General features: G+C 53.4%; 2 protein-coding genes across 2 annotated transcripts; both read right to left on the bottom strand.

Moving 5' to 3' along the window:
* Positions 1-7,005: 7,005 nt before the first annotated feature.
* Positions 7,006-7,870, bottom strand: HOXD1 (homeobox D1). Its single transcript, XM_075512529.1, has 2 exons — positions 7,426-7,870; positions 7,006-7,277 (listed from the first exon to the last, which is right to left on the bottom strand). Exons 1-2 carry the CDS (start codon positions 7,868-7,870, stop codon positions 7,006-7,008), a joined length of 717 nt encoding a protein of 238 aa, XP_075368644.1.
* Positions 7,871-16,522: 8,652 nt separating this feature from the next.
* HOXD3 (homeobox D3) lies at positions 16,523-18,397 on the bottom strand. The gene is made up of 2 exons (XM_075511787.1): positions 17,902-18,397; positions 16,523-17,443 (listed from the first exon to the last, which is right to left on the bottom strand). Exons 1-2 carry the CDS (start codon positions 18,395-18,397, stop codon positions 16,692-16,694), a joined length of 1,248 nt encoding a protein of 415 aa, XP_075367902.1. The 3' UTR covers positions 16,523-16,691.
* Between the last annotated feature and the right edge of the window lie 8,216 nt (positions 18,398-26,613).

Raw genomic sequence — 26,613 nt, forward strand, 5'->3', positions numbered from 1 at the left:
TGAAGTCCCAAATCAGATTACCAAATCTATTTGATTTGACACTACATTTGAAAAGCAACCAGAAGCACCAGGTGGTCCATTTCTTAAGTGAGACGTGACATTAAGAGTGTTCAACAGTCCTGTCCCATTTTTTTGAACTGTCTGCCTGGTCACATTAAAATGAAAGTCACAGTGCTCACAGTGGTGGTTACAATTCCAAAATTTTACAAAATCTTGGACCTTTTATAAGACATCACCCTGTTGCATGCACTGTGTTTTGGGGTCTAGTCACTCCAGCATGAGAAAATGGGTTTGATAACCCATTGGTGTCGTGGTCTCCATTCTCCTAGAGAAACTGGCTGCTCGTGGCTTGGACGGGTGTACTCTTCGCTGGGTAAAGAACTGGCTGGATGGCCGGGCCCAAAGCGTGGTGGTGAACGGAGTTAAATCCAGTTGGTGGCCAGTCACAAGCAGTGTTCCCCAGGGCTCAGTACTGGGGCCAGTTCTGTTTAATATCTTTATCAATGATCTGGACAAGGGGATCGAGTGCACCCTCAGTAAGTTTGCAGATGACACCAAGTTGTGCGGGAGTGTTGATCTGCTGGAGGGTAGGAAGGCTCTACAGAGGGATCTGGACAGGCTGGATCGATGGGCCGAGGCCAAGTGTATGGGGTTCAACAAGGCCAAGTGCCAGGTCCTGCACTTGGGTCACAGCAACCCCATGCAACACTACAGGCTTGGGGAAGAGTGGCTGGAGAGCTGCCTGGCGGAAAAGGACCTGGAAGTGTTGGTCAATAACCAGCTGAATATGAGCCAGCAGTGTGCCCAGGTGGCCAAGAAGGCCAGTAGCATCCTGGCTTGTATCAGAAACAGCGTGGCCAGCAGGACTAGGGAGGTGATTGTCCCCCTGTACTCAGCACTGGTGAGGCCGCACCTCGAATACTGCGTTCAGTTTTGGGCCCCCCACTACAAGAGGGACATTGAGGTGCTGGAGCGTGTCCAGAGAAGGGCAACGAAGCTGGTGAAGGGTCTGGAGCACAAGTCTGATGAGGAGCAGCTGAGGGAACTGGGGTTGTTTAGCCTGGAGAAAAGGAGGCTCAGGGGAGACCCGAAAGGGCTGTCAAGCATTGGAACAGGCTGCCCAGGGAAGTGGTGGAGTCACCATCCCTGGGGGTATTTAAGAGATGTAGATGTGGTGCTTAGGGACATGGTTTAGTGGTGGACTTGGCAGTGCTAGGTTAACGGTTGGACTTGATGATCTTAAAGGTCTTTTCCAACCTAAACAATTCTATGATTCTTTGATTCTATCTACCTACCACACTTTTACTCGGATGAATTTCTAAAGGGAAAGATAGATGGTTTTTATTGATAGGCTTTTAACACTGTTTGATAATTATCATTGGATTTGATATATTCGGATGTTGAAGAAAATGTCACCCCACATAAATGGTATAATTTATAAATCCATAAATGTGTGGGGTTTAAAAATAATTATTCCAATATCTATGCTTAACATATGGATCTGATACTAGAGATTGCCAGGATTAGAAACTGTTTCCATTATCTGAATAGTAACTTGGCAAAATCTGATCTGAGTAGTCATTAAAAAATTTAGTGAGATTTTTATCTATTTTCAAATACCACTCTAAACTTTATTGTGTTTAATCTAGCTTACTTGTTAAAGGAAAATAAAAAGGGGCATTAGGAATGTAGATTTAGTGTACCACAACCATTAAGATGAAGGGTAATGGCTGGGAAGCCTTAGCTCTCAGGTTCTCCTGCTATACTAATGTCACCAAAATCATATTACTTGGGCACAGACGTTTTTCATAGGCTGTATGGGCAGAAGGAATGGTTCCTTTTGCCCAGCAGAAGCAGCTCTCCTGATCCACTGAATTCACACATGGGTGTAATTTTATGCACACCCACAGCAGCATGGATCGATGCATTGCAAAGGTCTTTGTTCTCCATGTAAGGGCACAAGCACCCCGGTTAGGTATGTCCCCCATGCTGGTGGGTGTAGGGGTGTCACTCTAAGGCCAGGGCCATGGGCCAGACTGCTTGAGTTAGACCTGTTAAACATTTTCATAAGGCATGATATGCCATCCTGGTTAAAAATGCCTCGGTTTCCAGAATAAACTGAAATTTCTTGTGGTTTATTATTTGTAACACTATGCTTTCTGATGAAGTGCAGTAAAAACATCTATTTTCCAGGTGGTGGGAAGTCTGATAGGCTGGTAGAGAAGGAACTGACTGTATTTGTTCATGTATTTGTTTGTTTACTTAAACTGCTGGTTTTCAATCTGCTAATCACCAGGGGCTGTTGCCTTTAGAGGAAACAAAAACACAAGAAAAACAAAATCGTTTATGAAAAGCTATTTTGTGGGCCAGTGATCTAATTTTTTTCAGTATAAAGGAAGCCTTGTCCTGCTTACAAATAGTTCTCAGGACTGTATCTCTACCTGAGATTTTAGCACTCCATGCAGGCATAAGTTTAAGCCAAGAAAGATTCACATGTTGCACAGCTGAGGGTTACTTTGTTCACTTGGCTGGTGCTCAAGAACAGCAAATTATTTCTGGATAAAACGAAAATACAATAAGACACTGGCTCTGGGAAGTATATTTTCCTATATGTTGCCCAGAATTATTTGGGGAGCATTTTAGAGATATGGTTGGGGAGGAGGGTGAATAACAGACATTGTTACGATAGGGAGCAGAATGATTTGTCATTTGGTTCACCTTTCTTTCTTTCAACAGGGTGCCTTTTCCTGACCAAAGACTCCTCTAGTTCACTGACATTAGGAAAAGTCATAAAAAACGATGGTTGAGATTGAGTGAGTCACATATACATATAGCTATATGTAGCCATATATCGCCAATAGAAAAGAATGCATTTCCCCTAAACTTCAGTCACCTCTTAATGATAAACTGGTAACAACCATGTCTTATTTGGGGTTTCGCTCCATACCTCTTTCTCCTTGGTCATCAGGGATTTGCAAGTATTCTCGGGATTTCCTTGGAATTTAGGCTAACAGAGCGGTGCAGGACAAATCATAAGTATGATTTATTAGCTGTTAGAGACAAGTGCTTGGAACTACAAGGAGGTCTTTCCATTTTGTAATTTTGCCTGCAAAGTTTTTTCTTAAAAGAGGTAATAGTCTGTTCTCCTCTACTAATAATCTGTACCGTTTTATGCGTAAGCCACCGTTCCAGGTTTTACCAATAAATAGAGGAAATGGCACACTTTTAAAAGGAGATTAAAATGTGGTGATTGGGTTGCATATTTTTGTTTTCTGGCTTACTGCTTTGTTCTTTCATGCTCAAAATAAACCTGTATATGCAGCTCATACCATAAACCAGAGTCGTTGGTTTGACCCTCGGCAAAGCGTTCCCTGTGCTGTATTTACAAGCGATAACATACTCATTCAATTCTGCATGGGAAGCCAGATACCCAAGCAAGCCTGGGTTCTTGCCTAAGCTTGGTTTTCAAAAAGGTGTGATTTTCTGTTATCACTTACCTATCCAAAGGATATGAAATCTCTACATTCACATACACCACTTAGGAACAGTAATTTTACAACTTTTTTCTCCTTGGAAGCCTTCCAAATCAATATTTTTGTTCTGTTTCAGGCAAAATGGGAACACATAAAAAAAGTTATTTTATTCATATCCCGTTTTAGTCTGTGGCCCTTTGAGCAATAGTCAGTAGGCAAAAATTAATATATGACTGAAATAGAATGATCTTTCTGTGGTTTCTAATGATGTTTGAGGGAAAATAAGGCCAGGAAATAGTATTTTCATAATTTGTGATCAATTATATGGTGGTGGGTGTCTACTGAGGCAAGTCTGGAATATTTTGTTCCGATTGCGGTGAGAACTGCAGCTTGTGCTCTTACCTCTGTCTGCCTAACGTAAAGCCTGTTTCCAACTGCTCAGCGTCACACTGAATATGTGTGAAACACAACTCTTGGGATTAATGTTGAATAGTGAATCTCAGACTTTATCTATCATTTATTTGTCTCATGTGTGCACCCATGTATATCACAGGCATTTTTATTTAATTATTCAGGAATTGGCACATGACTTGCATTAGCTCCTTCCTCTGGGTATCTTGCTGACAGAACGGTGCAAAGGAGCAATATCTAATTCTCATACAGTTAAAACTGTTTGTGAAGAAGAAAGATCCTGTCATGTGGCCCTGTCATGTGAGCAGAAATTACACTTAATACTAAGTACCAGTTCTTAAAACAGAAAATAGTTGTGTTCATACCAGCAAATTGATTCAGACTGCTATAAAAGAGTTGTAAGGTTTCATCTTAATTTGCAAGTAAATCTCTATATATTCAGGCTATGTCATTTTGATGGATACAGAACTGTGCACTGCTACAAGGCCAGCACATGTATTTATTTATTCAGGAAAATATATGGCATGAAAACATTCATTATAAAAGACTTAGTGTGCTGTAATGGCCTGATCCAGCACCACTGAAATCAATGAGAATCTTTCTTTCCATGTTGGTAGTGCAGAAGCATGCCAGCAGTGCGGAAAACGTTCCTCTGGCCTGAAGTGCCTAGCACAAATGTCAAAATCATTAGGAAAATAAAAGGCTGACAAACCAGCAACCCCATAGACGTGACAAATTTGGAGGCAATTGAAAACACAGCTGTTTTCTAAAGTTCGCATGTGAACCATATGCTCTTAGAAAGATGGGTTATTCCGGCTACATGTCTATGCTTATTTGTTGTTTAAAAAAACAAGGAGTACTAACAGGAGACTTGGTAAAAATGTACCTTAAAAGCAGCTGGAAAGGGTTGGTTAGTAGTTGACTTGCCTTTAATATTCAACTTGCAAAACAAATTTGATTTACTTGAATTTTCATTAATTTTACCAGATTTTGCTTTATTCTGCTTTAAATAGCATCTTCTCAAAAACAGGTGGCAGAAATATTATTTTCTATTTTTTAATGAATGATCAGCCTGCAGTATAAATGCTTGTTCGGTGTCATTACTTTAATAAAGAACTGCAAACCACATATTTTGTTTGCAACTAGTTTCACACGAGTACTTCAGTCCTGAGAATTTTTCAGCGATAACCCATGAAGTGAATCAGCCAGTGGGACGTGAACCGTAACGCCATATACAGGACAAAAACATCCCTGCGTGCATGCACAGCCGCGAGCCTCTAGCTTTATTGTAGTTTCCAGGTACAGTCGGGGTATGATGTGTAACCAAACACGTCTGTCTTGGGAGGTGCCCTCCCTCAGATGCTCACTGCGGGGCCACCCGTCTCCTTGCTGAGGAGGCCTCCTGCCCCCACTCAGCCGTGGGCCTGCTGCCACAGCATCACCCCAGCGTGCCTGCCCGGCCTTTGGGAGTACGCTGTTTCCCAGGGCTCCCACCAGCCTCTGCTGAAGCTGCCATCGGCGGTGGCTTCCCAGTCCCTCGGCAGAAGAGAAGTCTTCATAGGAAAGCCTGTAAGCAGAGGGGCACCTTGGGGAATGGACGGCGTAACGGAGACTAAGTACCCTCTACATTGCGGACTTTCTGACTTGAGACATCCATCTTCATCTTCTCTCAGTGTTTCTTTTGCCCAGCAAGCATCCAACAAAGGCCAACAGCTGTCGGTGTCTGGGACTGGCTTCCAGACAGGGACCCAGTGCTTACAGGTCCCCTGAGATCCATCTCCTCTGGTGCTACAATTTTTTCTTCACCCCAAAGTCCAACACCCAGCAGAAATCTGGAGCAAAGAGAGAGTTGTCCAAAATCGTTTTGTCCCACAAATAAATAAAATCACCTTCCTGTAAATCCAGATGCCATTCCTCTCCGCATTGCTGTTATGCTTTCCCAGTCACAGGCGGGAAGAGTCTAAACTCGGCTCCTTTGTCCACTTCGATACTGTTATTTTATCTCTGGGAAAGATGAAATCGGGAGAAGTGAGGATCACTGGTGAATTTTGCACTCGTATGGGGTAATCAGTCGTTGTCACTCTTTTTGAACAAGTACCCCAAGTAAAAGACCCAGGCATCCTCTTGGTCTTTTGCTGGCAGGGGTTTGTGGTCAAACCCAAGCATCTTTCTGCACTTCAACAGGTCTTGAGGTTTTGCATGTGGTAAGATTTGTTGCAAACTGATTTAATATTGTCCATTTCTTTAACCATAAGATACAATCGAGCCTGGGAGAGCTGGATGATCTCAGAGTCTGGCCCTAGATGCTCCAAGAGGCTTTATATTGTCTTGTCCTTGCCCAGGCACGTGCGAGAGGTACTGGGAGCCAGCAGAGCGGCTGCTGGCCGGTCCCGGGCAGCCCAGAGCCTCTGCAAGGAAAATCCCAGCACCTCTGCAGTTTGAATGGGAAGAGGTGCTCCTCCTAAGTTTTTATTTCTTTTAAAACCTTCCCTCACAGTTACTGAACAGATTTTGGACTAAATCAGCCACATCAGGAAAAGGAATGGGCACGAATGAGGAACGAATACAAGCATAAACAGCCTCTTTTTTTGCAGCAGTGTTGCGAAGGGTAGGGCAGAAGACAAGGGCACTTTTTTCAAAAGGGGATCTTGGACTCCTACCGGTAGCGGTGACCCTGCTCTCCCCTGCTCTGCGTCCTCGGGGTTTCTTCCCCTCTTCTGCATGAACTTTGCCTGAGCCTGCGGATCTCTCTTTTTAAATGCAAAACGAAGAAGGGGTCGGGAGCTTGGGGCAGCCCCCCGTGCACCCACCGCCCCGCGGACCCAGGGCAGCTGGCGGAGCTGCTCGCTGCTCTGCCCGGGGGGAGCGGCAGTCCCCGTTAGCTCCCAGCTGCGCCGGCCCGCTGCCTCGGCCCGGCCCGACATTGAGCAGCAGCGTTTCGGGCTGGCACCTTTCCCTGAATTCTCATAAATAAAACTGCAAAGAAGTCGCAATAGAAAAAACAGCGGAGCTGCGTCGCGGCGGTCCCGCGCGAAAGGACACCTCGGGTGCCCCGCCGGCCGCAGCTTCCAGCCCTGCCCCGACGTCCCCGGCAGACCCCTCCGTGGGGGGCGGCGGGGCCTCATGCGGGGCCGCCCGGGGCACCCGTGGGCGCGGCGGCGGGGGCGGCCAGCGCCTCCCGCTCCCGCTTCTTCTGCTTCATGCGGCGGTTCTGGAACCAGACCTTCACCTGGGCGTCGCGGAGGCGCAGCGAGCGGGCCACCTCCAGGCGGCGGGCCCGCGACAGGTACCGGCTGAAGTGAAACTCCTTCTCCAGCTCCGTGAGCTGCCGGGTGCTGAAGCTGGTGCGTGCGGGGCAGGCGGGAGGTTCCCCCCCGCACGGCGCCGCGCCGCCTGCAACGCCGAAAAACACCGCGCTTCAGCGGGGCAGGGGAAGGGAATGGGGCGGGGGCCGGGGCCGGGGCCGGGGCCGGGGCAGGAGGGGGGCAGAGGGGAGCCGGGATGGGAGCAGCCCCCGCCCGCGCCCCGCCGCCCCACTCACTTCTCCCGGGCGGGCTCCGCTTCGCTCGCATCCACTCGAAGGTGCGGGGCGCCGCCGGGGCCGCCGCGGGGGCCGGGCAGCCGGGCGCGGTCCCGCGGCAGGGCGAGAGGCGCCGCAGCCCCCCGCCGCCCGCGCCGGAGCAGAGGCAGGGGCGACCGGGCTCCGGCGGCGGAGGCGGCGGCGGGCGGCCGCTCCCGGGGAAGATGGACGTGGCGAAGCCCGGCGGCCCGGCTCCGCCGGTCGGCCGGTAGCCGGGGCCCGGCGCCGCGGGGGGGGCGGCCGCGTACCCCGCCGCCCCCGCGCAGGCAGGCGGCAGGGGGGGCGCGGCGCTGGCCGCGGTGCCCAGCGCCAGGAAGGCGCCGTCCCCCCGGCGGGGGTAGGGGGGCTGCGGGGTCCCGCGGCACAGCCCGGGCGGGAAGGCGAGGGGAAAGTACCCCAGCTCCATGGCCCGCGGGGCAGCGCCGCTCCCCGCACCCCGCCGGGGCAATATTGCCCTAATATAGGGCCGGGAGCGGGGCGGCACGTCCCGCCCCGCGGCCAATGGGAGCCCGGCGGGGGGAGCCCGCACCGGGGGTCCCGGGCGCCGCCGGCTCCCCTGCCCACACCCGGCTGCCCGGGGCCGGCGTGGGGCGGCGGGTGGGCAGCCCGCCCGAGCCCTCCTGGGACCCCCCCTGGGGCAGGGCCGCTCGCTCTGGACTGGCCGGAGCCGCCGCGCACTTCGGAGCCGCTTGCCGGGAGTTTGGAGGGCGGATGAGCCGGCGCTTTCCCGCTACCCGAGCTCCCGTCCGAGGGCAGCTCTGCCCCCTCCCCTTGCCCCGCTGCCGGCCAGGCCCCCGGAGGCTCCCACGGGAGCCCACGCAGCCCGGGGGAGCAGCCGGGGGCGCGGCGGGCTGCGCAGGCACCCCTAGGCTGTCCGCACCCGGGGCGGGGGGGGCTTGCTGCACCTCGCGGCAGTTAATGGCCTCGCTCCATCAGATAAGTGCTCTGCAGCCTCTCAAAAGTGAATCCCCGGGCTCACCCCGTTAATGGGCTTTCATTTTTCCCTTGGCAATTCGGCATTGTTTACTGAGCATCTGCAGCTGGCAGAGAGTGCAGCAAGTTGCACTGCCCAGCCAAACCCTTCAACTCTCTTGGTTTTCATTCCCCCGGAATGGCAGGGAATAGGAACAAGCCTGGAGGATGTGAAGCCTGGACTCCAAAAGTGATCGTCGTTCCCTAAATGGCTCCAAGTGGCACTTGACCGTCCTCTCTGAGCTACACACACGCTTGATTTGGGTAATGACGGGTTTCATCCCACTCATCAGCTGATAACCATGTGTCAATGCAGTTCAGAACAGCAAAAGGGTGTGCTGGGCAGAGCACACTTGGGCTTTGGTGACGTGGGACTGGACAGACAAGGAACACAAAGAGGGGCTACATCATGCCGCTTTGAATTAGACATGCAGCCTTCTAAGTCTTAGGAGGTGGATGTGGACTCAGTTGGGAAATGCAAGGGTGGTACCTTATAAAAAAATTATTTTATTTCTAAATAAAAACATGAAATTGTAATGCCTTTATCCATCATCCAGTGCCTTCCACTCAACAGCCCAAAGAGCTCTGCAAGCTGTTGGCCAAAGTGCTGCTCACTGTGGTCAGGATGAGGCCACAAATTTTGCGAGGACCACACATGGTGCCAAACACCCAAGGGCAACCAGGACCCCCAGAGAAGGAAAAATTCCACTGGGTCTTTTGCAGATTTCAGAGGGCTGGGCTGGTGGCAGGGAAGGGACAGCATGGGAAGGCACAATCAGACCATTTCACTGACTCAGCCTCAACTCTTTCCCATGGAGACTTGTGCTCTGCAGCTCAGCCCCACCTGCCCCACCATTACGCCCAGCTGATGGTCCAGAGCAGGCCTGGTTTTCTTTCCTGCAGAGGCCCTGAGCGGACGCATCCCTGGGACAGGCAGACACAAGCCCGCAAGGACACGGGAGCACTTCCCTGCATATGGGCTCTGACCAGTGACATGGCCGTCTATCAGCCCCGCTTTCTCCCCAGCTCATCCAGCCCGTCTGTTATAAAGCAACTATGACAGAGTGCAGGCTGGCTATACAGAGTACTGCTTTAACGTGCTTGGGACTCAGAGTCTACAGACAGAGCTGTCGCTGTAGGCCCAGAGACCTGAAGTTAGGTGTTCTCCAGACACAGACTTGTTCACTGTTCCGGGCTGTGCTACCCTGCTGCACTAACAATGGGGTATCACCTACATTTCCATTCGCAGAGGATGCAGGTATAAATTAGAAGAACAGTTTAAATCAAATACCCCTTGTCAGGAAACCTACATTTTGAGGGAGGGGTTAAATTCTAGATGATACAAACTTGCTCAGCACACCCATGGCAATCGGACCAGTTTGGGAAAGGTCATCTTCTGACAAAACAGAAGCCTGGAAACACCAGGCGTTCTCTTTAGCAGAGAAAGGCTGTCCACACAGGAGAGCATCTGTGCTCTTCAGTCTCCCCTGCTGTAAAAACTCCTGCCCGCAGTGAAGCAAACAGCATTGGCTCCAAAGGAGGGCTGGTGCTTTACTTGAGTCTTCTGTTTGCAGAACACAACTGGTTTAATTACACCTAAAGCTGTGTTTTAAGCGCTAGAAGAGCTGTCCGTGTTCACATCAACATACGATCTTTCCATTCACCCAGATGGATTCTGTTACCGAGTTTCTCATTTGTTACCTGTTTGTTTTTGCAGGACTGTTCAAGGATGAGGAAAGCAGAAATCAGTGGCTAAACACAGGCAAAGTGTCTCTTGTTGCTGCTCTGGCTTTTGAGGGGGATGCAATTTTCTACGCTCCTGAATTTCACAGTGTTCAGACTTAAATAGCTAAGTCCCAGTGATACGAAGTTGAGCGACCACAGCCATTTTTTTGCAAGAGGTCTAATGGGAAAGAGTCCCTGGAAGTCAAAGGAGGAAGAAGAAAAGTGGGTTAAAAAGAAGAGTGGGAGGAACATGATGTTGTCAAAGGCAATTTGAGAATGGCTGGGAGGTTTAGGGACGTCTGTGCAAGCAGTGCAGCGATGGCATGAGCCAGGGGAGCTGCTGGAGCAGAAACCTCTGTGAGGACAATGGACCAAACCAAACCCTGTGCCACCGTGCTTCTGGAAACGTGGGCCACTGCAAAGCCTGAGACAGCCACTGTGATATTAAGACATTATGTAGGAACAAGCCCAGCCAAGAAGCCCTAAGCCGTGTTGGGTGCAGACACTTACCAGCAGTGCCCTGGGGAGGCCGCTTGAGCAGCACGTGTGTTGAAGGCAATGGCAGTCCTGAGTCACAGGGACTATGAGGTTGCAGCACGTTGCCTTTCCTCTCTGGAGCAAGCCTCCACCCTCTGTGCTTGTCACAATAGCTAACACACAGGAGAGTCAACAGATCCCTCCCCAGCCCTCAGGAAAATGATGTGGAAAGCCTGGTTCAAGCATGACCTTGTCCTTGCCCCTCTGCTGCCATGACACTGCCAGCCGGGGAGAGCTGCTTCTCAGCAGTACATGGGGATGTACATCCATGGTGTGGAGACAGCCAGGGTGTGGGTGGGCATCCCGAAGCAAAGTAAGCAAACACTGGGGATTTAAGCAGTGGCCCTGTTAACACAGGCGAACCATCAAAGGCCCCTGGGAGGAAGGCTATCAGAGGAGGCATTCAAAAGGAGAAGCTCTGGGGAGTTTATTTTGTAAAGTGTGAATAAAACCAGGGATGTACAGACACCCCAGGGCAAAGAAGGGGAATCGTCCTGCCGCTCCAGGGGAGCCAGGATCAGCTCCAGCACAAGCACAGCCCTCCCAGGCAGGCAAGGCACTTCATGCTCTTCCTGAGGAAGGTGTGTTTCCCTCTGCCATCAAGATTTCCCTGCCACAAGCTCCCCTTTCCTGGCTGACCCCGGGGCAATTTCACCAGGCCTGGGACAGGGACCTCTGCTCTCCCAGTACGTGGGATTAACTACAAAGATCCTCTGCATGAACACAGAGAAGAGGAAAGTCTCTCCCTCCTTCTGTAAGGATTTCCCCAGCAGGGTGATTCCACACGGGCCCCTGTGCCATGTAATGCCCTGTTTCCTGTTCTGTGCCTGTAAATTTGGTAGGAAGGAAAAATCATGCATATTGATAACCCAGAGGTACCAAGGTAAACCATACTGCTGTGTGCAAAACAGAGATGTCAAAGGGTTTGCAGCCAAGGTTTCTGCCTTGCCTAGCCCTTCTTGCTCCCCCAAATCCTAAAAGGTGGCCCAGGTTCCTTGGAGGAAAGATGGAGGCTACGCACCTCACTCAGCATGGGGTTGTCTACCCTCTCCCAAAACTTCTGCTGTTGCAAGAAAAACTGCACATCAGCAAATAAAGAGAAAATGAACCCAAGTGTTCAAATTGTACATTCAGGAGTATTTTTGCTCAGAAGACCTCCGTCTTCCCTTGTACATATCCCATGCTAATTTTGTTCAGCTTTGTGCTTATGGTCATTGCCGCTGAGCCTTGCTGGGGTTCATCCCAGTGCAGTTCAGGGAGCTCCAGGACCCTGGGCTCTGAAGGTGGAGACAAAGGCCTACTTCTGCTCCCGAGCAGCATTTGCAGAGGCCTGGGGATGTGCAGGCACAGACACCTCGCTGTGTCCCCTTTTGCATCTCAGTCTTTGTGACCAAAGGGGCTTGGTCCCGTCCTGCCACGTTACTCCGTGGCTCTCGGGCTCCGGGACTGGGCTTTGCCTCTGCTGGCCAGGGTTTCTGGTGGAGTCCCAGCTGGCTCAGGCCCTAGCAGAAGTAGGAGGAACTGCTGTCGAGTGAAAAGTGCTCATCATGTGATTGATGACCCTTAATAGAGCCAGCCCCCTCCCTCCCCCCGCCAGCCCCACTCCCAGCGAGGACCACGGCATACCCACTGCCGCTGCTCACATGGGAATGGAAAGACATTGCCCGTTCAGGGATTAACCTGCCACTCAGTCCCTGGAAAGTGGCTGCGGCCAACAGAGCTCTGGTCCAGCCCACCTCGCGCCTTTTAGAAGCAGAGGTGGCCGGTTTATCAATATATCACGTGGTGCCCAGCCAACCACCGCGGCCCTAATTGCCCTGGCAGCACCAGCCCCTTTGTGCTGCCCGTCTGGCTCCAGCTTTTGTTCCCAGGCAGGTCTGCGGTGGTGGTGCCGGACGCCTGGGCCTCTCCGCCGCACAGCACGCTGCGCCTTCGCCGGGCTGCCATTGTGTGCAGCCACTGGGCACACACGGCAGGCTGGCACGTAGAAGGATGGCGTCGCGACCTGCAGCTCCTTCCCTCCCCGGCTGACAGCTGTCAGCGAGGCACCCTCCCAGTGTTAGCCCAGCAGCCCCATCCCCTTTACCCTCTTTTTTCCCTAGCCGAGTAGTCCATTCTGTGCCTGGACCTCCCTGCAGGCTGTTTCATAGGGCTTACCATGGGGCTGGAGGGGTGCAGAGACCCCAGTGGCGGATCCTCCCTTCAGACTTCTTGCCATGGAGCTCCAACGACCCAGCTGGTCCCCAAGAAAGTCAAGGGGCTTCTAGTTGGTGCTGGTGGGCTCCCTCTTCCTTAGCCAGCCTCCCTGCTGCCTGTCCTTGCCTCCTGGGTGTGCAGCCAGCTGCCTCCTCTTCACCCATGGACAAGGTTGCCTGCAGCCCTGGGTGACCCAGGCAGCTCCCCAGCCTGCCCAGGGACCAGGGCTGGTGAGCCTGCTGTGCTCTGCCCAGGGAGCACTTGCTAATGGAGCAGGAAGCATTTGGCTTTGTTTTCCCAGCCCCACACAAGTGGCACCTGCAAGACAGTGGCATCCCTGGGAGCCCCTGGCTGTGCCTGCCTAGGTCCCCCTGCCCAGGTGCTGCTCACCAGGCCCTAGACAGAGGGACATGGATGGGACCCCCCTCAAAAGAAACAGGGTGCAAAGGGGCAGCTCAGCCTTGCACTGACTGCACAGAGCTAACACAAAGCCTCATCTCCTTTTTGCAGTGGGGAAACTGCTGAGGCCCCATTAAATGGTAGGTTACTGCAAGGGCCAGACCAACAAGTGGAGACCCAAAACCCACTGATCTGGAGAACCTGCATGGCTTCGCTGAAGCTTGATGCACTCCTGATGCCTCTCAGCTGGTGCTGTTGGCAGCTCCCCATCCAAAACACTGCTGCAGTGCTGCTGGCATTTAGAGGCCCTAGCTCAGTGACCCTGTTATGGGTCTGGAACAGATGTAGGGAGCAGGTAAGGAGGGGAAGGGGTGCCATGGCTCCTATTTGCAAAGAAAGGCAAGGCTGGGATCAGCCCCAGGCCTGGCCTTGGCTGAAGAGTTGTAGTTTAAATGGGTGACCAGAGTTCAGCACATCAGATGCTGTTGCAAAGGAGCTGAGTTCCTACTGAGTGTGAAAGGGGGTTGTTGGTAATTTATGGGTTTTAAATGATGGTCCAAGAAAAAGTCTGGCTTGTGCCAAAGTGCCTCTCTCCTCTAGATTGCTGATGCTTGTACAAACATTGTAAAAATGCCAGCGATCTCGCTAAAGTAACATTACTTCTAATAATTAGGTTATCATCACGGACTTCTATCGCGTTACAAACGAGACGCCTCTGCCAGAGTCACAGAGAAGAAAGTGAATTTATTTACAAGAAGATTCCCTCTCGCACATGCTCCTCCTCCTCCCCCACTGGAAACCAAGTCTGCAAACCCCATCTCTCTGCAATATGAAAATAATTCAGGGCAGTGTGCCTCAGTAACACCGTATTTATGGCCAGGGTTCCTCCGAAACCCCCTTCTTCCTCAGATCTGGGGAAGGGCTGTCTATAAATGGCCTTTTCGTTCTTAACAGATTTAATGAAGGACTAATAGTGTAAGTCAGAGCAGACACTGTTTGAAGAACAGCCTAGAGAGCATGAAGGTGGGAAACACTTGGGAAAAGCACATTGGGTTACACTAGGGAGGGCCCTGCAGAAATGGTGGTGCCTTGCCGTTTCACCGATAGAAGCAGGTGATGCAAAATACGCCGTGTTTTAAGGAACACACAAAAAAACCTACATGGACAATTTCAGTCGTGGGTACATTGATTACAGAAGGTTTTGGAGATATAAACATGTATATATAACTATGGAATATTATAGAAGTATAGTTCATGAGTGGTGTTTAGCCTTACTTTTTGCATTGTTTGTATGTTTTGTTTACTCCCAGACGGAGCTTCTAAGAAATGCTTTGTGTGAAAACGTCCATAGAAAACAATTTTAGGGCTCAAAATGGTTAAAATATGTCTCCGAACAAAGTAGTTTATTCTGTTCTGTTTTGTTTACAGATCTACAACACATATATCCAAATTTGGTTGGGTAAAAGTGAAATTTAACAAAAGATACACTTCTCAACGTAGCACGACATTGTTAAAATCGCACAGAGGGGAAAATAAAACCCTAAGTAATATTGTGAATCGTTACTGTCCAGCCAAACACAAATACCAGAAGGCGAGGAAGAAAGCACGGAGGAGAAAGAAAAGAAGAAGAAAAGAAAGACAGAAAACTTGTCTGTGTTGACCAGAATTGGAGGAGTTAAAGTATTTCTCACAATAGGAATGCCAGGTCCTGTCATTAGAGGATGGAGTAGGAGCTGCAGCGTTTGTCAAACTGGGAAGTGGCTGGTCAGGCGGCTTGGTGGGGAATACAGAAGTTGGGATTAATCTTTAACTCGACACTTTTAGAAAGAGATAAGAATAGTCTTCTCGGAGCGACACGTACCGTCGGGAAGAGACTTTAATGACAACGTTTACAAAAGAAGTTATCTCTGTAAATCCAGCGAGGGATTCAACACAGCCGTGTAACTAGAGAGGAGGAAACACGCGGGTTCAGAGCATCGGTCCTTTTTTTTTCTTTTTTTCTCCTTTCTTTTTTCCTCTCCTTTTTAATTTTTTTTTCTTTATTCTTCCCCGTGCTAGCGGTCCCGTTCGTGGCAGAGGGAGGCGGCGGTGCCCCTCTGCCGCGGGCAGCGGGGACGGGACCGTCCGCGCCGGGGCGGGGGGAGCGCGGCGGCAGCGCCCGGCCGCTGCCCGCACCCCGCCCCGCGGCTCCCCTTCGGCTGCGGATAGCTGATTGTCAATTTTCTTTCAAGGTTTATTTTTATGAAAAACAAGAGGAAAAGCTCGGGCTTCCAAAGACGTCTAAAAAATTGATTTATGGTTCGAGTAAAGACAACAGTATAAATAACAAAGGAGGCGGCAGCTGCTGCGCGGATTGCTATGGAGACCCTAATGAAATTAGCACTATCAGAGGGTTTCTAATTTTTTTGCGTTCTAAGCTTCTAATTTCTTTCCTATTTCAGATAGCCAGAGTGTAATAAAAAAAAAAAAAAAAAGAAAAGAAAAGAAATAGCCCACCGAAATAATAATATGTGCGATAGATACCCAGTCAATAAATAAATGTTAACCTCACCGAGGCCGATCGCCTCCTCAAAGCGGCTGCGCTTCCAAGCGAAGGTGGCTTCACCCGGCCGAGCCAGCTGCCAGCCAAGCCACCGAGGCTGGGGTGGGGCCCGCCGGTTGGAAATAAATACTTTAAAAATACTTTCGGTATTTGTTTTAAAGTGTAACGGCTCTTCGCGTGATGTCACAGTTTGTTTTACTCTATTAATGACTTACGACTTGCTGTCTTAATTAATCCTTACATAAACTACAAACACCAGCCACTGTTACAACTGTTCAAGACTACTCTCTCAACTAGCTCAGACCGAATATACTAAATAGGTGAAATGTAAGTCGCCACGGACCTGAATCGCTCTCCCGAAGTACTGGTGAAGAAACTCTACAAATACCCACATAAATACATTAGGACGAGGATAAATAATCAGTGATACAAAAAAGTCTCGCTTAAAATAATAAATACGTATCATTGAGTCCGATGCGATCCTTGCGTTACGGAAGAATCCATAAATTAACTTCTCTGAAATCAGCTTACGCGCGGGCGAGTTCCCACCGCTCACGACTGGTCTAAAACACCTCAGCATGACGCGCTGCTAAGACTACGGCATCTCTAAGACTTACCTTCAAGTACATCAAGCTTATCAGTCCCTCGGTTTGCAGTATATTGCACTGTCATGCTTAACACAGCTCTAAGAGAAAGGCTCCTGCTCGGGGACCTACTCGGGGCTGCGGGAGAAAGAAGGGCGCTGCTAGGGGAGGCAAATCCACTAACACTGTTGGCACTCGAGAGCAAAGTCACACTGTCCCGTCAGAAAGTGAGGTAATCGAGAGGGGAGCGGGCCCCGCCGGCCGCCGCCCCGCTACAGATGCGTGAGCTTGGGGGCCTCCGGCATCCGTCCCTGAGAGGTGTGGTGGGAGGAGAGGTCCGTGTAGGTGGGGTGGGGGTCGCAAGGTCCGTGGTGGTGGCCGCCGGGGATCTGGGCGGCGCAGCTGTAGTCCACGCTGGCGGAGGAGGGGTGCTGCAGGTGCCCCAGGTTGAACATGGGGCCCGAGGCCGGCATCGAGTCCACGAAGTTGCCCCCCACGTAGACGGGGCTGCCCTGCAGGCTGGGGTTGGCGAAGCCGCCGCCGCCGCTCTGCATGGGGTGGGGGTCGTACTCCGCGCCCGCGTAGCGCTTCTGCTGCGGCAGGCAGCTGCTGAGCGGCGCCGTGTAGGCGGCCAGCCCGTACATGCTCTGCTGGGATTTGGCGAAGGAGGTGGGCGAGGGCGCGTCGTAGCTGAGGCTGTTGACGCCGGGGAGCTGGCTGGAGTAGCCGACGTGGTTTGGGCCGCTCAGCGGGGGGCTGCGGTCCGGGGACTGTCCGACGGGGGAGTGCATGATGCCTTTGGCTTTCTGGTCCTTTTTGTACTTCATCCGGCGGTTCTGGAACCAGATCTTGATCTGCCGCTCGGTCAGGTTGAGCAGGTTGGCCATCTCCACCCGGCGCGGCCGGCACAGGTAGCGGTTGAAGTGAAACTCCTTCTCCAGCTCCACCAGCTGCGCGCTGGTGTAGGCTGTGCGCACCCGCTTGGAGGCCGGCCCGGGGGGGCTCTTGTCCTCGCAGCTCTCTCCTGCGGGAAGAGGCACAAAGAGCCGTTGGTCCCCCCCGAAAGCCCCCCCGGGGGTCCCCCGGAGCCCCGCCGCCCCCTCCCGCTCTGCCGGCGCTCGGGGAGGGGGCGCAGGGGGCCCGGGGGCGGCCTCCCACCCCTCCCTGCCCGGCATACGCACCCCCCCGCAGCCGCCTCCCCCCAGGGGCCCCCAGCGGCCGCCCGTCCAGGCGCTGCCGGGACCCGTCGGGGCCGCGCCTGCCGCCGCGGGGCTGGCAGGGCGAGCGGGGCGGGAGCCCCCAGCCTGCCCCACCCGCAGCGCCCGGCAGGGCTGGGACCCCCGAGCGGGGGGGTGGGGGCTGGCAGCTGGAGGAGTAGGGGACAAGGCGCAGGGCCAGGGGCTCTGCCCGAGGGGCTCATCCCGAAGGGCTCAGCCCGGCTCCGCGGGCGGGCAATGGGCGGGGGCGGGGGTGTCGGGCTACCTGAGGGGGCGCAGGTGCTTTTCTGCTTGGAGTTCTGCCGGGACTCCTTCATCCAGGGGAATATCTGCTTGCTAAGGGTGGCGGTGGCCGAGCCCGAGGAGTTGGGGCCCCCCTTCGCTTTTTTCGGAGGGGGTGCGCTGGGGGGAGGGTTGGGCGGGGAGGAGGGCGGCAGCGCTGGGGGCTGCTGCTCGCCGATGCCCGGGGGCTGGCTGCCCCCCGGGCCGCCCCCGGCCGTCCGCATGCAGCTGCCGCTCAGCTCGCTGCCCTTGTGGGCCGGGGCGCGGCCGGGCGCCGAGCCCTGGACGGAGCAGGCGGAGCCGGGGTACTCGCCGTCCAGGCCGGCCTGGCCGTAGGGCTGGTGGGCCGCGCCGTAGGGGTAGGCGTCGGCCTTGCCGTAGGTGTAGCCCCCGAAGAGCCCCGCGTTGTCGTAGTAGGCGGCTTTCTGCATCCTCCGCTCTGCGATCGCCGAGGCCCGCGGCCCCCGCTCAAATAACATTGACCGCCGCCCCGCGCCTCACGTCGTCGGCCCGGGCCACTCGCAGCCACCTGGGGAGGGCGACAGCGGGGACACAAAAGAGACCTTCAGTGGGGGGCGCCGGCCGGGAGCGGCCGGGCCGGCCCCGGCACGCCCCGCACCCCGGCACCCCCAGCCTCGGCGGCAGCGGGGCGGGAGCGGGGAGCAGCGGGGAAGGAGCGGGGGCACCAGGGAGAGACCGGGGTTACAGCAGGGAAGGACCGGGAGACATCAAGGAAGAAGAAGCAGACACCAGAGAAGGAGCAGGGCACATCAAGGAAGGAACAGGAGACACCAGAGAAGGACCAGGGGGCACCAGAGAAGGACCAGAGTCGCCAGGGAGGGAGCAAGGGACACCAGGGAGGGAGGAGGGTCACCAGACAGGAGCCAGGGCAAACCGGGACACACCAGGGAGAGAGCAGGGCACGCTAGGAAAGGGCCGGGGGCCACCGGGGAAGGGCCACCCGAGAGCGATGGTGCTGGGGGGAACGGGGACACATTGGCGGGACTTCCTAGAGGCCACTTTCCGAGGCATCTGGGGGGATGTTTTCTTGCTGTTCTGTCTTTGGACCGTTCCCGCACGAATTCCGCTGGACCGGCCCCCGCGGTTGCAGGCGCGGGCTGTGGGTGAGCGAGGCGGGGCGGCGCTGGGTGCCGTCCCCAGGGACCCCGCCGGCCGTCTCGGCCGAGAGCCCGCCACGCGTGCGCACGGCCGCGCAGGGCTGACATGATGGATTGAGCCCGGGCTGCGGCCGGGCAGAGCAGAAAAATCCCGTCCCCTTTGTAAACCCGGCCTCCTTCTTCCCCCGGATTCCTCCGGAGTTAAAGTGTAACCGGCGCCATTCACTCCTTCACTTTGCACTATAAAAGAAGTCGCAGGTCAGCTCCCCTATTTTAATTCTGTGATGAATTAAACTCCCTCACCCAACGTTTCTCGTCCCTTTTATTCGTCCCCAGTAGAAAGAGCCTGAGACACTGGAGATCACTTTTCGGTGTTTCTCTTCTTTTTCCAGCCTGCAAACTGACGGCGCTGCCCTCCCCGCCCCCCGGCCCCCCGAGCAGGCTGCTCGGACCGAAAAGGCACCGTCCCCTTCGGGCAGATATTTTGGGGCAGGGTGCTGCTACCTTTCCCCTTGCTGCTCCCGAAACTGCTCTGCGCTTGTTGCAAGACAGAAACTCGTCTGCAGTTTTGTTGCGGCTTTTTAGTACTTCCCGTTCCTATTTTTCTTGCCGGATAGGGGGTTTCTCCGACATTTTTAGTAATTTTATAAATTAGCACATACTTCACCTGTCAACATAAGCCTGTAACTCAACGTATCTTAAGAGTTCATTGTATTTCTTTAGGGTTTAAGCCCATGAACATACCAGAGAAGAGTAGCTAGAAATTTTTGAACAGTGTCCGATAACTATCATTCTCCAGCCTATACTTAAGCAATACTACCACAGTGCTGCTCTTTCTCCCGCAGCAATTGGTACCGCCAGGTACCGCTGATCTGTTCTCTAAAATTCACCGGGAAACACGTCTGTGTAACTCAGAATAACCTCAGAGAGCTGCGGTCCGCGGCCGCTCTCGGCGGTTTATCCCCTGTCACAAACCGCCGCCGTCCTTTTCTTCCCTGAACAAAAGCCTGGGATGATCTGCGAAGCTGATGGAAGTGGGAAAAGAGCTATTTTCCTCTCCTGGAAAATTTTAGTTAAAAAAATGTCTATGGAAATGGACGGCGATTCAGATGAGTTTTAATGCGCTGTGATAATCTTGACGAGCCTTGAAAGTATTTTTGTGCAAAATGACTCCGTCGCTCGGTTTCCACTTCTATCATCTACATTTTCGGGAGCGGTCTGGACTGAGGACTTTTGTTAGCACAACACTGCCTTAAGCGTAGGCTTTTATGTGCCTTGTAAAATATAGTTCCCAAAAGAATACGCAGAATCTTAAGAAAGAATATTGCTGTTAAGCTGTTAAAAGCCTTATTTCTTTTCTGAAATACCAACTGCTTGTGAACTCTGCTTGAACCTAAAAAGGAGGCTATGGGCCATAAATCACATGGACAATGCTCAACTGTTTGGTGGCTCATCTTTAGATCTTAAAAAGAGAGAGAGGGAGAGAAAGAGGGAGAGCTTTCCACATTTCGATTTTCCACGAGTGCAAGGCCCGGGGTAATGTTTTTATAGGTAACACCAAAGCAGGGGCTCAACACTTGGTGGTTTGGCCAGAAACAGCCTCCAGGAAAAGAAAGAAAAAAAAAAAAAAAAAAAAGAAGTGACATCCAAATGGTGAGGCCGAGCCGTGGGAGGTGGGCTCGGAGGCACCGAGGGTAGGAAACCGCAAAGTATCCATGTCTGTGTTTCAGATTTCCCTTCCTCCTCTCCGGAAAGGTTAACCTCATCTGAACTGTCGGGCCTTGCACACGATAATGGGGGTCTTTGTCCCGCCGCCGGTTCCAGCGCTTTTGGAGGTTGCCGACCCCCCCCACGGCTCTATCTGGGGAGCACTCGGGAGCCCACGCGTCCACCCCGCGCGTGTGCGCGGAGCGCGGCCGGCCCACGCTGACACCGGCCCGGCACTGCCAGCCGCTTTCCTCCCGACACTTTCATATTAAGCAGTTCTCTACTAAAACTTCCACTACACTTAATTCTGCTGAGGATCAATATCTAATATGATACCGAATAAATAAGAGGCGGTGAGAGCGGCCAGCGGAGCGGTTATTAAAGCAGCCGGAGCTCTCGGGGTGCATATCAATGCACCTGTCATTGCGGTTTGTAACAAAATTTATGACTGCTAGCGCCGTGGCAGTAAACGCTCCGGCCAGGAATGAAAAGGAAAACACTTCCCAAGCCCCGGCACTTTCAGAAGTGCAAAGCAGCCGGCGCGTAGGAGGGAGCCCGGCAAAAGAATCCCCCGCTCGGCACGTTTCCCGGCCGCCGGCCCGGGGCAGCCCCGTATATAAGGAAAGCGCTGGAGCCGCCGCCGGACCGGCCGCCGCGCCGGGCCGCGGGCGGGGATGCCGGGCGATGGGGAACCTCTGCCCCGGGCGGGCCGCCGCGGGCGGCCGGGCACCCGCCGCTGGGGCTGCGCCTCAGCCGGGGGGTCTGGCCCTTGGGGGCCTGAGAGCACTGGGGAGCGCGGAGGGGCCCCGCGGACGGAGGAACGGCGAGGGGGGCCGGCTCCGGCACGGAGCGGGGGCCGCCGTGGGACCTCTTAAACCAGCTACGGAGCCCCCCGCGGGAGCCACCCGCTCCCCCCGGCTGGGTCCACGGCTTGGCTGCTCCCCAGCCGGGCTCGGCTCCCTCTGACCACGGGCTGCTTTCAGCCGGGCTTCCCGCCGGCCCTTATGCACTCGGCGTGGAGGGCCGCGGCACGCCCCGGGTGTCCGCGGCACCGGGCTCGGCCGAGCAGCGCTCCCGCTTCGCGGGCCGGCGGCCGGGCCCGGGCTTGGGCTTTGCTCCCTGCGAAGGGCCTGTGGCGCCGGGGGAGCGAGAGGTGGGTGGAAAAGGAAATTTAGAGAACTCACCACACTTACGTTTTTTCTTGATTTTTGACTTTAACTGTGTGGGTAGGATCTTCAGGTTCCTTTGGATAATCCGTGGGCACGGACCTGCAACGAAAGTGAGAAGTCTCAGCGGAAACCGCTTTGTTTTGGACTTTCTTCCTTAGGACCTTGTTAATGCACGCACCTCTCGTCGGCAGCCCCTCACCGTGTCTCTCCGTCCGCGTCAGATCTTTTACCAGACAAAGGGCAGATGCTTCTCTTCATTTATTAATAGCGCTTTGAGAGAGGCGGGCAGCAAAGAAACGAGCAAAATGCCCCGGCTGCGGGTTGGAGCCGGGCAGGGCGGCCTGCGGCAGCCGCTCCGCCGGGCCCCGCGCACCGGCCGCAGCCGCGGAGCCGCGCCTGCCTCCCCGAGCGCCCGGCCCGGGCCGAGGCGCGGAGAGAAGGCGCACGGGGGGACGGGAGCGCCATTGCAGGGGAGCTGCGGTCACCCCCGTCGGTCACAGCCACCGCACCCGCCGCCCGCACTCACGGTCTGCGGAGCGCTCCGCGGGAGTGGAGCTAACGCGGACGACTCTCCCCTCCTGCCCCCCCCTCCCCCCCCCAGGTAAGGCAGAGAGAAAGATAAGCAGAGAAGCCCCAGCGCTGAAAATACACCGCACATAGTTGTGGCTCGAAACAAGCATTTTGCATTTGGCTGTGTAATGTGTCGACTCAGGACTTCAAGAACTTGAGCGCCAGAAAATCTCCCACAAAGAAGCCCAGGTCATTATAAAGACGATATCTAGCCACCATAAGCCTTTGAAATGACCTTTGGCTCGTATAGCAATAACTCACCACTTAATGAACAACCAACGGAAGCGCCTCCAATAGCTCACAACACAACAGACCTTACAACTTTCCACCAAGTCTTCTCTCTCCCTACCCAAACCCAGTGGGATGCAACATTCCTCTTCCAAATCACCTTAATTTATGCTGGCAAACTGGAGTTAGGGAAGAGGAGCTTCATGATTACACATGATGCTCGTTCAGGTTCTTGGCCCGGGCCTGTCCCGGTAGCGTCCTATATAATATATTCATGTGGGCGTACGTCAACTTTAAGTGCTTTTTTTTTTTTTTTTTAAAGAGAGTTCATTAGAAATAGCACTTTACGGGGTGTATGAAGGCAGCGTAAATTGGGTTGCACCTTAGCCCCTGAGAGAAGAGATCATAATATTGCAAACCAAGTCATTGTTAGCTGCTGTTGATTAACACGGTAAGTTTTCATTTTGTGCCTAATTAATTATTGACTTCTCATCCCTTTCCGAAGCAGCTCCTCAGCCTCACAAGCGATAGCCTTCTTGCTGCAGACATGCTTTACCTGGTGAGAGCTTGGCCAAGTACCGAGATTTCCACAGCCACATGAATAGCCCCCAAAAGTTTGTTCTGCGGAGAGGGGAGTCCGGGCATGCCGGGGTTGTGCTCTGCTCCCAGCACCACTCCTGCAGAGCCAACCTCAGAGCAGGAGTTGCCAGAGCTAAACCCAGGGAAATCTTTAGAATTATTCAGGCGTGGGCCCAATATAGGTATTATTGAAATTTTAGGTGAAGTTATAAGTGAGTGCTTCCATCGAGCCAAATGAAATGCTGCTTGCAGTAATTGGATTCAGCTGACTAACTTGGCAGGCCAGCAGCTTGGAGGCATACAGCTAAGAAAAATGTTCACTGCCTTTAACTTCTGATCGAGCAGAGCAACACGCAGCAGAAAGAAAAAAACCACCTCAACTTTCTCCCCTTCCCCTCGCCTCGCTGTCCTGTTTCCCGCGGGACGGCTCGGCCCCCACGGAGGACTCGCCCGGGTGACTCGGGACGGGCAGGGTCGCCAGCTTCTGCTCGCCAGCGCAAAGCCGGGCTTTACACGGGGGCTCTCTAATAAACATAACCCGCGAGTTCACCCGGGCTCCAGGCAGGCCACAAGCCAGTGCAAACAAGCGCTCCTGGGAGAGCCGGGCTGCATGCAGCAGCCCAAGAGGGAGCTGCGCTGCAAGTGTCTGCGGGGAGGCTGTGTGGCCGCTTCCAGCCCCCCAGTCCGCCCAGAATAGGCACCGGTCCCCCCCCAGGCACCTTCCCACAGCCTTATTGATCAAACCGCACAAATGCAGGGCAAGAAACTTCTCGGTAGGCAAATATCAAGCCGTGCTTCAAACAGCGTGTGTAACTCGAAGGCATGAGCATACCGGTAATATCAACACTAAAACAACTGGGGGAGGAAAACAACCGCCACTGAGGAAACACGAATGCACGGCGAGGGGAAAAGGTTCGGGAAGGCACTTGGCAGGAATATTTAAGAGACCCTAAGTAGGGGCTACATTACCGATGAGCCTATTTTAAATCGCTCTTTACAAATCAACACGGCCACCCCCTGCCCGGCTATCCACGGCAACGCATTAACGTGATGCTCAATCTTACTTTGGCAACGGGAGCATCCAGCAAAGTTGTCTCTCCCTCGTTTCTCTGCTTATTTGTAATTCCCTTCCTGAAACCACGGAAAATTGGGAATAGGAGAGGGATAAACGTCTTCCCCTAGCCTTTGGGAAGGAGTCCACTTTTTATTTAAAGAGCTTAATAAAAAGAAGATACAGCTTAAAACGTTCAAGGAGGTGGAGACCACTCCATGCGCTTGCAGCCGTCGTGGGCAGAGATTGCAAACAAATTCCAGACAGTCTGTGAGTAAAGGCGATAATGCAGCCCCTGTGGTTAAAGGTCCCATTTGGTCATGCAGTTGCTTACCTGTGCATCAATTTATCATAAACCTGGGCTCCTCACTTTTCAGGATCTGCGCTTGCAGTTCTTAGAATATATCCTTCACCCTTTGTCTGCAGACAATACTCTCCTAAACCTGATCTTGCGGTTTTACAGACATTTCCACACACCCGAATTCCCGATAGAACGAAAACAGGCTCGGGCTCAACTACCAATAAAAGAGAGCGAGTGGAAATCGGAATTTGTTGGGCTTTAAAAAAAAAAAAAAAATCAACACACAACCCTTTAGCCATCAGCCTCCTGGAACCAACGGCAGCAATTGGCCGGCTCGTGTTTTGTTTTGGTTTTAAATCGTGCGGCCATTGATGAGTTTTGTGGGCGAGCGGGAGAAACCCCTTTATAATCAGAAATATAGGCTCTGCCTTAAAACACAGGCATATTCGCCCACGTGATCGCAGAGGCAGCCCGCCGGGCCGAGCCTGGCGCGCTCCCCGCCGCCGCCCGCGCCCCCGCGCAGCGGGGCTGCCCCCGCGCACCGCGCTCCGCGCTCCGCGCTCCGCTCCGCGCACCGGCCGCCCGGCCGAGCCCGTTCTCCTCCCGCAGAGCTCCGCGCCGCTCCGCACGGCGGTGCCGGTGGCGCCGGCGCCCGCACTTACGCGCCCCGCGGGGCCGGCGGAGCCCCGGGAAAGGTGGATTCCGCGGGGTGATCCCAGGGCGCAGAAATTCCCGGCGGAGAAAGAGGAGGTATTTGGGAGCGGCTGCAGCCGAGAGCCTGCGCCGGGGGCAGCTCCGCAGCAGCGCTGCGCCGGCGGAGAGGCGCCGGGGCTCGCTGGCGTGCGCGAATTTTTGTGTTCTCCTTCTCCGTGCCGGGGAGCTGCGGGGCAGCGGGGACTACCCCTGTCTGGAGGCTAAAGAAGCGTTGGGAGAAAAAACCCTCATGACATTTGTGCGTGTGTGTGTTTGCCCTGAGCCTGCCTTCCCTCTCTGCGTGCATGAAGAGACACAGAGCAAACCCGATGTGTATCCGTCATGTGTGCCCACAAAGCTCCCCAACAATTCCAGTTCGGTAAAAAAAACCCGTGTATTAGCTCCTCGGTTTGATTTTTCTAACATATCTGTAGCTATAAATACACCACACCTAATCTAACATCTGCTATGATTTCATTACCATCCAAAGCATGGGGATGTGACAGTAACGTATTACCTTACAATACTAACCGTAAGTGCATTGTAACATTTATCTAAATTACATTGCTTTTCCTGACTTTGCAAACCAGTTATAAAAAGATTGGAGTCCAGTGATGGAAACATAAGTTCAATGTAAATTATTGTGTACGGCTTCGGATTTATAATCCTATATTTCTTCGAAATGATGCACTTAAATCTCGCCTCAAGTAAGAGGTAATGGTTCTTTATATCCTTTTCCGTCAGCCATATATTTCGGCGTCTGGGTAGTTTTGCAGAGCCCCCCGCGCTCGCGTGTCTGTGTGTACATACAGCAACCCCTACACGCACAGCGTGTTCTGCGTACTTGTGTACATACACACAAAGCCGAACATAATTCTGGCCGCTCTTTAGACATTTTGGATGACGGAGAGGTCTTTCGCTTCCTACACAAAAGTGCGAGGGAGAAGTTGGGCACCGGTCGAGCAAAGAGCACGAAGAGGATTCAGAAGAAAATGCCTTTTTGGAGGGCAGTTCGGAACCCCCTGGAAAAAGCCCCACAGCCCTCGGGTGTCTTTTCAGAGGCTAGGGCTAAAAAAAATTAAACAAAACAAAACAAAAAAACCCCCACGAAATATAATGTAAAAATGGAGGACGGCTGAAAGAAAGGAGCACCTTCGCCACCACCACCAGAATTAAGACATCGTAAAGGGGCCTGAAGAAGTATTAAGGAAATGTTAATCCGTTGGCTGGTGGGACTCCAGCTTTGCGCGAATTTGTCTCCAGTAAAGGATCTAAGACT

The sequence above is a fragment of the Mycteria americana genome, chromosome 9 (assembly GCF_035582795.1).
Source record: "Mycteria americana isolate JAX WOST 10 ecotype Jacksonville Zoo and Gardens chromosome 9, USCA_MyAme_1.0, whole genome shotgun sequence".
Classification (NCBI taxonomy): Eukaryota; Metazoa; Chordata; class Aves; order Ciconiiformes; family Ciconiidae; genus Mycteria; species Mycteria americana.

What these genes read in the sequence shown, in the direction of transcription:
- HOXD1 (XM_075512529.1), bottom strand. Translation starts at nt 7,870, where the DNA reads ATGGAGCTGGGGTACTTTCCCCTCGCCTTCCCGCCCGGGCTGTGCCGC. An exon ending in GCGGAGCCCGCCCGGGAGAA is followed by an intron (nt 7,278 to 7,425) that starts GTGAGTGGGGCG and finishes TCGGCGTTGCAG; the next exon opens with GCGGCGCGGCGCCGTGCGGG.
- HOXD3 (XM_075511787.1), bottom strand. Translation starts at nt 18,397, where the DNA reads ATGTTATTTGAGCGGGGGCCGCGGGCCTCGGCGATCGCAGAGCGGAGG. An exon ending in AAGCACCTGCGCCCCCTCAG is followed by an intron (nt 17,444 to 17,901) that starts GTAGCCCGACAC and finishes CTCTTCCCGCAG; the next exon opens with GAGAGAGCTGCGAGGACAAG.